The sequence below is a fragment of the Xenopus tropicalis genome, chromosome 6 (assembly GCF_000004195.4).
Source record: "Xenopus tropicalis strain Nigerian chromosome 6, UCB_Xtro_10.0, whole genome shotgun sequence".
In the NCBI taxonomy this organism is placed as follows: domain Eukaryota; kingdom Metazoa; phylum Chordata; class Amphibia; order Anura; family Pipidae; genus Xenopus; species Xenopus tropicalis.
The window spans coordinates 79,346,301-79,358,965 of NC_030682.2; the positions used below are offsets into that span (position 1 = coordinate 79,346,301).

Here is a 12,665-nt window from a genome sequence, read left to right on the forward strand (position 1 = left end):
GTACTAGCAATCTCAATAAACTCCCACTGAGCTCAGTAGCAGACTGCTTTCACTCAGCCTCTCCTTGACTTTGTAAAGTCAGTTGGGAAGAGGGAGTTAAAAGGAAAAGGGATCAACCACCTGGGGCCTTATAGAAAATACCACGGCAGGAGACACCCACATAAACCCACTCATCTGGTTTACAAATGGAAATTTTAAAGTACCGTCAACTTTACTAAACTCGACACAATTGACATTGCAACTATGGAACAAGCTACGAAGACAGTACAACCTAAAATCAACACACCCTGGAATTACAATGTACTAAAAACTAAAAGAAAGAGAACCAACTGTTAACTATTGTTTTTTGAATACCTGCAACTCCATAACTACATATACTAAACCAACAACACCCATCCTATCTACAGCATTTGAAACAATAGCAAAATGAGGCCTCCCTCAAAAAAGCCTGATATCAACTATATACAAGATGATAACCCAACCACTCCCAGACCAAACCCCCATCACTCCTATATGACCAAATGGAACTCCACACTTCAAGCACCTCTATCCCAAACAGACTGGGACTCCATATGGTCCAACACAAAAAAAATGGTAACATGCGCACAACAAAGGAAAACATTTACAAAATAATGATGTTCTGGTACCACACCCCTGGACAAATGACACAAGCTATTCCCAGACTGCTCTCTCTTCTGCTGGAGAAACTGTGGGGCACGGGGCACTCTAATTCACATATTTTGGGAATGCCCACCTCTCCAACCATTATGGACAGAAGTAGTCAACATTTTAAACCACCTCTTAAGTTCCCCATACACGGGCAGACCTGCTCGCTTGGCGATGTCACCAAGCGAGCGGATCTTCTCTCGATATCCCCCACCTATGGGTGGGCGATATCGGGAGAATCCAGGCTAATTTGATTGTTTGGCCCTGGGGCCAAACGATCGAATTATAATGGCGGGCATAGGCAAAGTCGGTCCAGGGACCGCATCAACGAGCCGATGTGGTCCCTGATCCGACTAGATTTTCTAACCTGCCCGATCGAGATCTGGCCGATTTCAGGCCAGATATCGGTCAGGCAGGCCTGTTGGGAGTGTCCATACACGGGCCGATTAGCTGCCGAATCGGTCCAAGGGACCGATAACGGCAGCTACTATCGGCCCGTGTATGGGGACCTTTAGGATTCCCAGTTTCAAAAGAAATATCTACATTCCTACTAGGCTAGCCCTTTGACAAAATGCACAAACATACTCAAGCACTATTCAATCAAATTCTCACAGCCACAAGGCTAGCAATAGCCTCTAAATGGAAGCTGGCAATAATACCAACGATTGCTGAGATCATAAAAAAGTAAACAACAACAGACTCTTTGAATCCAGAATGCTGGCTATACAAAATAAGACAAATAACTATTTAAATATCTGGTCCATATGGGAATTAAGAGGATATGCCTCCCACCCCTAAGACGCATACCCAAGCCCCCACGGATTGTTTTTTATTCTTTTTTCTTCCCCCAAGGTATGAGAGTAAGCTCCGTAAACCACTATATACAAACACCAACGAAAACAACAAGCAGGACAACCACTACTAAAATATGCAATGAATGTGCCTTATACCCGCTGTACAATCTGTATATTATGTTTGTATTAATCCACCTTTTTTATTTCACCCCCTTTTCTTTACAAAACTCAATAAAAATTATAAGTTACAAAAAAAAAAAAAAGAAAAGGGATCAACCCTTCCAGTTAATTTCTCTCTTAATAATGGACTTCATTTTATGCCAGAGTGAGCAAGCAGCACAGAAGGGCTAGAGGAATCATATGGATTTAAAGGGGAGGGGAATTAAAATGTAAATATTAAAGTTAAAATACCCCAAATATTAAAACATGCAAACAAGTGCAAGTGAGAAGTACAAACTAGCGAGCTATATTGAATGTCTGTGCAAGGTTTGATTTAAAATGTATATGATGTGCATGAATATTAATAATACAATGCATAAAGGCGAATGTGAAAATAAAAGATGTTTCCTAGTGCTATTATTCACATAAGGCTATTATGTACATTGCTAATTTCTTGCATCAGTTGTAAACAGGATCTCACTGCATGCCTAAACAATAACCTGCCCTCGATTAACTGCTAAACTATATTACTTTTGTCCAAAGATTGACTCTCTCCCAGCCAAGAAAAGAGAGGTCACGCACCCAGGAATCAGGAATAAGAAAACTGCTAATTTGCGCCTATCTGCTAATCTTCTTAGGGTAGGAGTGTCTTTATGTTGGGCACTTAGCTTGGATAAATATAATGCTTTGTGCTTACACTATCACAGTCCAGCTAATCAAGTATCTAGAAATGTGAAAGCTCATGCATTTTAATAAACAAACATCTGCAGACTAAAAATGTTATAAAGAAAATTCTGAGAACCTAAACACGGATTTCCATTCTGTGATCCTTGTCAATGGCTGAACGACCTTTGGCAGCCAAAGAGAGCTATAGTGCAACAACAGCATAAGGACTGCAGGCTAGCTATCCCTTACATGACAAGATATGCAGTACTTTGGCATATGAATCTGAACCAATAGTTTTACCTGCTTAGCTAATGTTTCTTCTTCCTGCCTGTGTCTTTCTCTGAAATAAAAAAAAAAAGCAAGAATGTTTAATGCTGACTATAAATCAGAAAATAATTGTGCAGGCATGAATTCCGATTATCCCATAGCCCCGCTGTTTGGGCTGACAAGTACAAAGGCTTTCAGCTTACCTTTCTTCTATTTCTTTCTTTTTCCGTTCTTCTTCTTTCCTCAACCTCTCTTCCTCCTCTCGCCTTCTGCGCTCTTCCTCCTCTTTTTTTTTCCTCTCTTCCTCCTCTTTCCTTCGCCGCTCTTCCTCTTCTCTTTGTTTCTGCTCCCGCAGCTGTTTGTATATACGGCGGGCTATTTGCCCACGCAGCTGCCTCTGGAAGGTCACTGCAGCTTTTTTAAGACGCAGAAACTTTCTCCTCCACAGAAAGGCTCTGTAATTTTTCTGTATAACCACCACACAGTAAAGGACTTTCTTGTACTGCTTACTGCAAAACAAAGGAGAGTTTCAGTTCCCAAATGAAGCTGTATGAAGCAATAGCAGTTTAACAAATGCTGACAATGTGGCAGTAAATAAGAGAAGGTATCAAGGTGTCACAGGATCCAGACACCATTGTGGCTGGAATGGTTTTCAACAGCCCTAGAAATAAGAGCTGCAGTGTCTGTGTCCCAGCTAAGCTAATGTTTAACACTGCGCTATCTTTATTTATGCAGACACCAAGGAGAAAAAGAAATCTCTGATATATGCCCTGCTTACAGAAAAGTAATTACATGCAGAGGGGTGGCTTTTTGTGTGACATATTGTCCTATATGTATAGCTAGCGCTCATATGCACATGAAAAGAGATTACCTCATTATGCAAACAGCTATTGAATGGGCTAGTATTGACTTTTTCAAGGCACTACAAAGTAAACAGATGTGTGGACAACACTGGATGGAATGTATAATATAAGATAATTGGTTAGAGGAGAAATTGATCCTATTTAGAACAACTCTTCTCTGCCACTTTTTGCTTCCACAACAGGTTATTACACACAGAAAGACTTATTTATCTTAATATTTGTAATTTTTCCACATAAAATCCCCAGTGGCCAAATATAGTGGAACATTCTGCTAGAATGTTGCTTCATTTTAGCAAGCAATAACTTCTTAAAATAAAGAATGCTGTTTAAACTACGGATACGATATTACCTTACTTGTACTAATATTGCAATTTTTGCAATAGATTATTTTTACCTACCGTGCCACAAATCCCATGATGTGTGCTTGTATTATCAGAGCTGCCTTAAACACTTCTATGTCTCGTTGTTTCTCTAGCTTGTGTTCCAGAGACTCTCTTAGGAAGACCTGCTCTCAAAAAAAAAAAAAATACTAAGCAATGCAATGTCATGTTCTTGGTCATATATATTCAATTACAAATAGTCTACTACTACAGACAATAAATTATAGATTTAGCTTAACTAGATATTACTAGGTATCCAAATTTTGGGCAGATGGCCCAGTAAGCTTATGGGTTTTGAAGCCATCAAAGGGTTTGCTTCCTCTATTGTTATGCTAATACACTTTATAGGATAACAATTGGATCACGCATATGATACACTTCAATTTTTTTTAGCATCTTTGGCTTGTACCTCTCCATCTATCACCAAAAAAAGTAACTTGATATAAGATGCTGCCCATGCATTTAAACAATTTACACACACAGCTGGTTTATTTTAAATTCTGCAAATAAATGCCAAGATCACTTTTAACTTTACAGAGCAGCAAAGAATGACTAGAATGACTATTTACAGTCTAAGCTGCAAAAATGGCACATTTATTTACCACCTAGGAACCTATGATGTATTTGCTTTATTATCTATCTACCACATACAACTCAACTAATACAGATAATTGTTTACCATGGGTTAGTATACCTGTGCCCTTTGCAATAATTTTAGTGCTAGTGTGATCTTGGTATGAAACATTTTTAGAACACTTTAGAACATCTAAAAGTTCATCTATTATTGTGAGGCACAGTCGGCTCAAAACTGAGTGGCAATTAATGCCTATTAAAATGCAATACTTGGTTTTTGTATTTTCTTGCATTAAATAGAGCAACATCTGAAACTGACACTAAAGTCACATTCTACTTTCTGCCCTTAGGATCAAAATAAATCACCTGTTCACTGAAAAGCCCTCTATATAATGAGCAGCTCCTTTTCTAAAAACCTCAAGGGCTACAGATAGGGCAGGGGGTTGCTTATCATTGGACTGGTGATTTGGTTTGACTCTGCTCATACGGACAAGAATCTGATATTCTTTTCCTTTAATTTCCGATGTTGATGAATAATAAAAACCTTATTGCCTAATTAAATAATAAGCAATAAGTATGCACAGTGCAAGTCCTATTTATTGCATGTATGTTGAAAAAGGGGGATACTGTACATTTATCAATCAGAATATTATTGGCTGATACATTAGGTCAGTGGAGTTCCTGAGTTCAAACCAACCCCCATGCATCCCAGAATTTGGTGAAATGAGGTTTGTGATGTGTTGTTTTAGTGAAGAAATAAGTGAAAGAAACTTATCTTAAAACTTAAATGCACAAATGTTACTTTCAAGCTCAAACTCATTATGGAGGCCAGTCACACAGTTTGAGAACCTCTGCCAACCTCTGACAAGGAACAGTAACATAAAAAATGAAAGTGTTTTAAAGTAATTTAAATATAATGCATTGTTGCCCTGCAACTGAAAACAAGTGTGGATACTTTAGAAGTAATACTATAGTTTATAAAAATAAGCTACTGTGTAACCATGCGGGCAGCCATTTTAGTTGAAATAGTTCTATATGGCACAAGTTACATAACATGAGCTCTATAGAATACAATAAGTTTAGTTTTTATAGAACAGTGATCCCCAACTAGTGGCTCATAAGAAACAAGTTGCTCACCAAACCCTTGAATGTTGCTCCCGTGGTCTCAAAGCAGGTGCTTATTTTTAAATCCCTGGCAAGTTTTGGTAGGAACCAGGTGTACTGCCAAAAAGAGCTCCCTGTAGGCTTCCAGTCAACATAGGGGTTCCCAAATAGCTAATCACAGCCCATATTTAGCATCCCTCGGGAACTTTTTTTTGCTTGTGTTGCTCCCCAACAGTATTTATATCTGATAGTGGCACACATGTAAAAAAAGATTGGGGATCCCTGTTATAGAAATATCTAAATGCATGTATTCTACAGAATGGAGGCTATTGTGTTGTCAGTCACATCCATAGTTTCTGACAGCAAATGCATCTGTGAATACCACAAGCCTGCAAACGGTAACCCATGGCAAAACACTACTTCAATTATTTTTCTGCAAACAGATACAATGTAGTTTCTAGTTCAGCTTATGATACAGATGATCACCTACTGCCTTTCTGCAGATATGGAAAAAAAAATAATAAAACTATAGGTGTTACCTTAGTCTTCCCAATCTGCCATTCAGTGTCTGTGTTGTCATGAAGGTGAAGCAGAACCTCACACTTGCCTTTCATATCCTCAGGAAGGGACAGATTTTTCATTAAGACTTTATACCTAGTAATCACAAACAAAGACATATTTGCAGTTTAAATACTTTACATTACTATCATATATATGCACTTTAAATCAGTTCACAAGCAGTATAGCCCTGTTTGGTTTTATCCAGTCACCATCTAATATTGTCTGCAAGCTTATCAGACTACAGCATTTATCTATTTATTTACACTGTTCTATTTTTTATAACTGTACCCTAGTTTGTGTTAATGCTATGTAAAGCACTCTGTGCATATGTAGTGCTGTATATATAATACATTTAATACAATATAATAAGATAAGGTTTTGTCTCATTAAAAATACACTTTAAAAACTGTATGTGTTTTATGGATCAAAGTGGCTTCCAATGATATGTTACAAAAGCACCGTGCCACCCTGGGCACATCTGCCATGGGTCATATAGGTGCAAACTCCTGTGAGACTGGAGTTCATTATAATGTGTTTTAGAATGTAAAAACGGATAGAGGGAGGTAGCAGAGGGTAATGGGAGCATAGCTGGGATATCATACACTGACAAGAGGGACAGGAAAAGGAAGGAAGGAGAAGAAAACAAACAAAGGAATGAAGAATAAGGAAGAATGGCAATATATGTGGCAAGACAGAAAACAGAATTATTAGAAATAGAAAAAATTGAATAGTATAGAAGGCTTTAGGTGCTAAAGTTAAAAGCGGAGAATAATAATATACAACCACCACATGGTTCTGGACACAAATACACTAGTAGTATAGCTGGTTTGCCTTAATAGCTGCATTCTGGCTTTTTTTTTTTATAAACTTTACTTTAAAATTTTATCTCATAATCTGAAAATATAAAATAAGCAAATGCACAGAATATATTTAAACCACAACTGAAAACTATGTCACCTTTTCATGTTACAAAATGCAATCAGCAAAGATTTGCCCATTCTATTTAATACCTGCAATTTCTATGTTGCATTATTTACAGGGCCTCATAACATTGTGCTCATGCATTAACCCTTTCCCTGCCAAGCACGTAGCTCCTACATGCTGGCATAAAAAGATGTTAGGCGCCAAGCACGTAGGAGCTACGTTTTCTTTATCTTGCGCTCATTCTCTGCGTTCGGCGCTTAATACGAGTGCAGAGAATGAACACACAGTTGTACCTATTCTGGATTCCACAGAATCTGTTCTTTCTAAAAATGTATAACTTTCTGGGATAAACCTTCTGTTAGTGGAATTTTTGACCTTGAAATCTAAAGTATGCAGCTTTCTGGAGCAGTGCTTTGGAAATTTGGTAGTGTACTGTTTGACCTAAACAAGTGAAAAAAATCCATAAAACTATATATATTTGGTATTGGCACGTTCAGGAGACATGGGACATTTCAAATCAGTTGTATTTTCATGCATAAAATAATTTATATTTTGGAAAATATTAATTTTTTTTTCATTTTTTAGACATTTAGAAGCCTATATCTTGTTACAGAATTGGAATTACACAAAAATTCCACCATAGGTTGTCCTGAAAAAAACGATATATAGTTTTCCTGGGTAAACTAAAAGTCCCCCCGAGGAAAAGCCCCTAAAGTGAAACAGTGCAAAATGTTGAAAAACTGCCTGGCAGTAGAAGTTCCACTTTGGTCAAAACGTCTGGCAGTGAAAGGGTTAATGTTGCTTTTCTCCATAAAATAAAGTAACAGTGATAACAATTAAAAGCTCTTACCTAAAACAGAAGTCATTAAAGAGCCTCCTTACAGGAAACCCAGCCTTTCGTATCCTGACGGTCTCTAACATCCCAGAGTACCTCAACTGATTGAGAACAACCGTGTCATCAAATTGGTCTGGCATCTGCAAAAGAAGGTAGGAACGTAACCGGATTAATAAAGATATAATGCACCAAATCTATCAAAACTCTTTAAAATATATCTTTATGAATAGTGCTTAGTGATGCCATCAGTTATAATTTGTGCTTAGTGATGTAATTTGTGTCACATAATTCACTGAAACTTGTGTATAAAAAATAATGCACACCCTGTTGTAAAATATGAGGATATCATTATATTTTATAATAGGAGGTACATGATTTTCTATATAACACATAAAAGTCATCGATAAACTGTAAATGATATCCTTGTAAATGGTACTTGTTGATGTTATACACACATATATAAATACTGAAACTCTTCTGTGACTGATCATTTAGTGGTGATTTGGGAGCTGTTACTGCACACTGCATTAAAAGATTAAAAAAAAAACAAACAAAAAAAAAAAACAGAAATTCAGCTCTTGCCACATGTACTTACTAAATTAGCTTATTTATGTGAAAATAATTTATGATAAATTTAAAATTAGCTTATATTCAAAATTATATTTAAATTGTTTGCACTGATCATGAAACTCCAGCCATAAAAAATCTAGTGTATGTACCAGCATTAGCCAGTGCTATTGAAAAACCTGCACTCACTACAGAGCAGTGTCATTTGTTAAAGATTTCTGGCACACAGATGTCAGAAAATTAGATCTCTCTACTTCAGAGGAACCACCTAGTGCTTCACATATGAGGAGGAGGGAGCTTACGGTTTATACACCCACTGTCTGGCAAAATATAAAAGCAATTGAACATCTGAAATTATATCTAAAGCCCAGCGACAAACTGGATTTGTTTGCATTTCTACAAAGGCTTTTGTTTGACGTGGGAGTGTTGCTTTTTAACAGAACAGCTATGCAGTCCAAGCTGAGCAGAGAACTTGTGCGATAAAATAATGCCCTTCCATAAATCTTATTATAAATAATTCATTTGTAAAGCATAGATTTCAAAGATGTGTGTGTAAGGTATATAAGATTATATATCCTACCTAAAGCCTACACAACCAGATCTGATCAGGTATCTAAAGCTGGCCATACAAGCACCGATAATATTGTACAAAAATTCTTTCGTACGATATTCGGTGCGTGTATGGCAAGTCGCAGGAGGCTGCTGATATCGGTCGACTTGCCGATCGCCCAGGTTAAAAGATTTTGATCGGGCCAACACATACTTGAAAAAATCTGACTGCAAACTCCATGTTGTGTTGCCAAAAGCTCAGGAACCGCAATTTTCTTTAATTACCGCCTGCCCCAAGTAGGTGTTAATATTCGCACAGATTAATGCGATATTTTGTGCGTTTAACGCTTCATTTGCTTTTGTGAATCATGCGTTAGTACTGTTTCTATTCGCTAATTAACGTAATGCGTTAGAAATAACGCTTAGCACTGATGCATTTTTTTGTGCATGGGATATGCGGATCAACACATGCGAAATGACTTTGATGAATCGGTACTTATTTATCGCATGTTTTTTACTGCAAAAAAGCATGGGATAAGCGTTATCGACCTTTAGTGAATCGGCCCCTATGTGGACAGCCATGATAACCTGCAGCAATTGGTCAGATAACTGTAACCTTCATCTTTCCCAATGTTTTGACCTCCAAAGTGCACATACCAGGTAGTATGTCATTAAATTGAATTCTCAGACAGACTACCCATAAATAAAAATCCATCCAGGCTGCACTTGATCTGCACCCAGAAATACAGCAGATGAAGGGAAGTGCTAGTGGAAACTTTAAAGGTAAGCTATTCAAGGAGTTCTACCTGAAGTAACATAGGGCTGCTCAACATGAAGTATAGAATATCAGCACTTTGTACATAAATAACCAAACTTTCCTACTGCTATCATTGCTATTTAATAGTGATATAGTATGATGCAGTGTTGGTAAGGGCTTTTTTGATAGCACCAAAAGTCTGAACTGTATTTTGATAAATTAGAAAAATGCTTAAGGCTGATGGCTCACAGGGAGATTAGTCACCCGTGTTTAAATCTCTGCTACTGCGGGCAACTAACCTTCCCGAAAATGCTTTTCCACCAGCAATAAAGTGAATCGCCAGTGGAAAGGCATACGAGTTGCTTAATTTTCTGAAGTCACGCAAAGTTTTCTCCTGCAGGAATAGTGAATCGGCGGTGGAAAGGCATATGCAACGGTTTGTTTTCTGAAGTCGCACAAAGTTTTCTCCTGCAGGAAACTTTGTGTGACTTTGGAAATTGAACTGACGTGTATGTGTGTATGTGAGTAAAATAAAAAGAATAACATGAGTTTCACAGGAGTCTGACAGCAGCAATTATTATAGAATAAGCAGATGACAATCCAGTCAGTGGAAGGCTAACTGTATTATCCAAGTATTCTTATGATAATGTGAAGAGTCTATTTATCTTCAGAACAATAACGGATTATGAATCTCATTTCTGAAAGGCTAACAGTCATTTTTTGAATGATATCAAATTTTCAACACATTTTTTTAGAAAAGTAGATCCCTAAATGAAAAAAAATCAGCAACATTTTAGGGCATTATACACTAAATAACGAACACATTAAATAGGCTATCAAAAATCATATGAGGGAAAGTAGAATACATTGTTGTTTTATCGGTGATGATTTTAAATGTAAAATCAATATTAATGGTACATTAAACTATATTTATCTATTCATGCACACATATGTATATACATATTTACACTGCTATTAATGACCCATTCTTAAAAGATTAGAAACATGCCGTTGCTGTTTATTTTTAAATGCTGGATGAAGAGATGCAAACTTTAAATGTAAAAATGAAAATTCATTTTATGGCATTACTTGTCCTTTCTCTTTTAAAATATATACTATTGTGTTTGTATTTAGCAGACGGTCCTGTGATTCATCACAGATAACATCTGAGGCGTTACTAATGAGTATCTAATTATGCTATCTATCCTTAATGTAGGACAGGGGTCAAAGGCAGCATGACCCTTAAACATACTGACTTACATATGGAACCCTAGAAGGCCTTGGAAGTGATACTCCCAATAATGTGCTATTAATATGGTATGGTTTAAGCCAATTCAATCTCTAGGCGTTAGATCACAACACTGCCCTGCCACGCCTGTCATCTATGCACGCCTATTGTCATTGATCATTACTTTGCCATCAATCAAACAAGCTTTAAGATACAGAATAGATTATCCCCATAAAAAGGAGGAAGGATACTACATGACATCTGTCCTTCTACGGGCCTTTTTTCTTTTTGGCAAAGCTGGAATGACAATGTGCATGTAGCTGACAACAGTCAAATTAGTTTTGCATACAAAATGTATTATCAATGAACTCTGCAGTGTATTTATAATCAACAAAAATGTTCATTACTGTAGAAGCAAGATGTATAACATTTTAAAGAGTGCTGTTCATGAAAGTTTAGCCTAAAAGAGGAAGGCAAAGCTCTAGCCAGATTTAAAATGCTATTAAACTCTTATTGTGACAGTGTTTGTTTAGTGGTGAATGGAAAAGCCATGGACTGTAGACAGCACTTGATATGTGGAAAATAGGGACACAATAAAAGACTTCCCTTGAACACCACCACCATTAGGTTGCTACGATACTATACGACGCACACAAAGCTCTCACTACTAAACAAATAACTGAGGATCTTGAGAAAACTGTTTGCTATTGTGTAAAATAGGAATTAGCTCCTGCAGCCTTGCTTTAATGAATGTAACTTAAACACATAGGCTAGTAAAAAAATTACTTTAATGACTACAAAACTAGAAAGCAATCTCAAGAACCTATTTCCAACATAACATCTCAGAAATTTTGTTAAAATTAAACTTTGTATGTAACAAAGTATAGCATTTTTGCATACTTAAAGGGGCCAAGAATGAATCAAGACATCGCTTTGGCCGCAAAGGTGTTCTACAATAAAAATGACATGCTTTGCCTACAATACATAAACTCTGGTCTGGTTCTTTAAAATGTGAATAATTCTCCTTAAGGGTCAGAAATTGACCCCTGAGGATATGGACACAAAATTACAGCCCTATAACAGGGCTGTCTAAATGGTGGGCTCTACTAACCCGGATTTTATTACTTGGCACTACATGATACCTAAACAGAGAATAGTAGATGCCATTCCAGCTGCCAGCTCCATGAATTTCACTCATATAACAAGTCCAGCATTGGGCTCCATACTACTCTTCTGTATTTGATCTGGGCATACGCAAGATCTTTTAGTTTGGTGAAGCTACCAAATGAGCAGATATTTGCCTAAAACAGCACTGATGTGTTGGACCAAATCCTGATGATTCACTTATTGGATCATAGTATGGGCCTATGCAGACCCATCTGGAAAGGTGTTGTATATGTGTATTAACTGTCAGTATATTTTCCAATTTGGCCAGTGTTGTTAGTGGAGTACCGCAGGGGTCCTTTGCTTTTTAACTTGTCTATTAACAATCTGAAGGTGGGCATAGAAAGTACTGTTTCTATTTTTACTTAATTGTTAGAAACTAAAAGTTCCATACGGGATGCTGACACTTTGCAGAGTGATTTAACAAAAGTGGAAAACTTGGCAGCAAAATGAAAAGTGCAAAAGTTGTGCACTTTGGTACAAATAATGTAATTGTGAGTTACACACTAAATGGTAGTGTGTTGGGGGTATCCTTAACTGAGAAAGATCTGGGGATTTTTGTAGATATTAAGTTGTCTAATTCCAGGCAATGTCATTCAGTGGCTACT

The 12,665-nt window shown here is 37.1% G+C and overlaps 1 protein-coding gene across 2 annotated transcripts in view; it reads right to left on the bottom strand.

Moving 5' to 3' along the window:
* Positions 1-12,665, bottom strand: part of myo10 (myosin 10) — a 146,420-nt gene that overhangs the window by 23,973 nt on the left and 109,782 nt on the right. For both annotated transcript variants that reach the window (XM_031903372.1, NM_001375274.1), the window contains 5 exon segments: positions 7,808-7,932; positions 6,012-6,126; positions 3,814-3,920; positions 2,756-3,061; positions 2,586-2,625 (listed from right to left, as the gene is read on the bottom strand). In XM_031903372.1, coding sequence (XP_031759232.1) covers positions 2,586-2,625; positions 2,756-3,061; positions 3,814-3,920; positions 6,012-6,126; positions 7,808-7,932 — 693 coding nt within the window.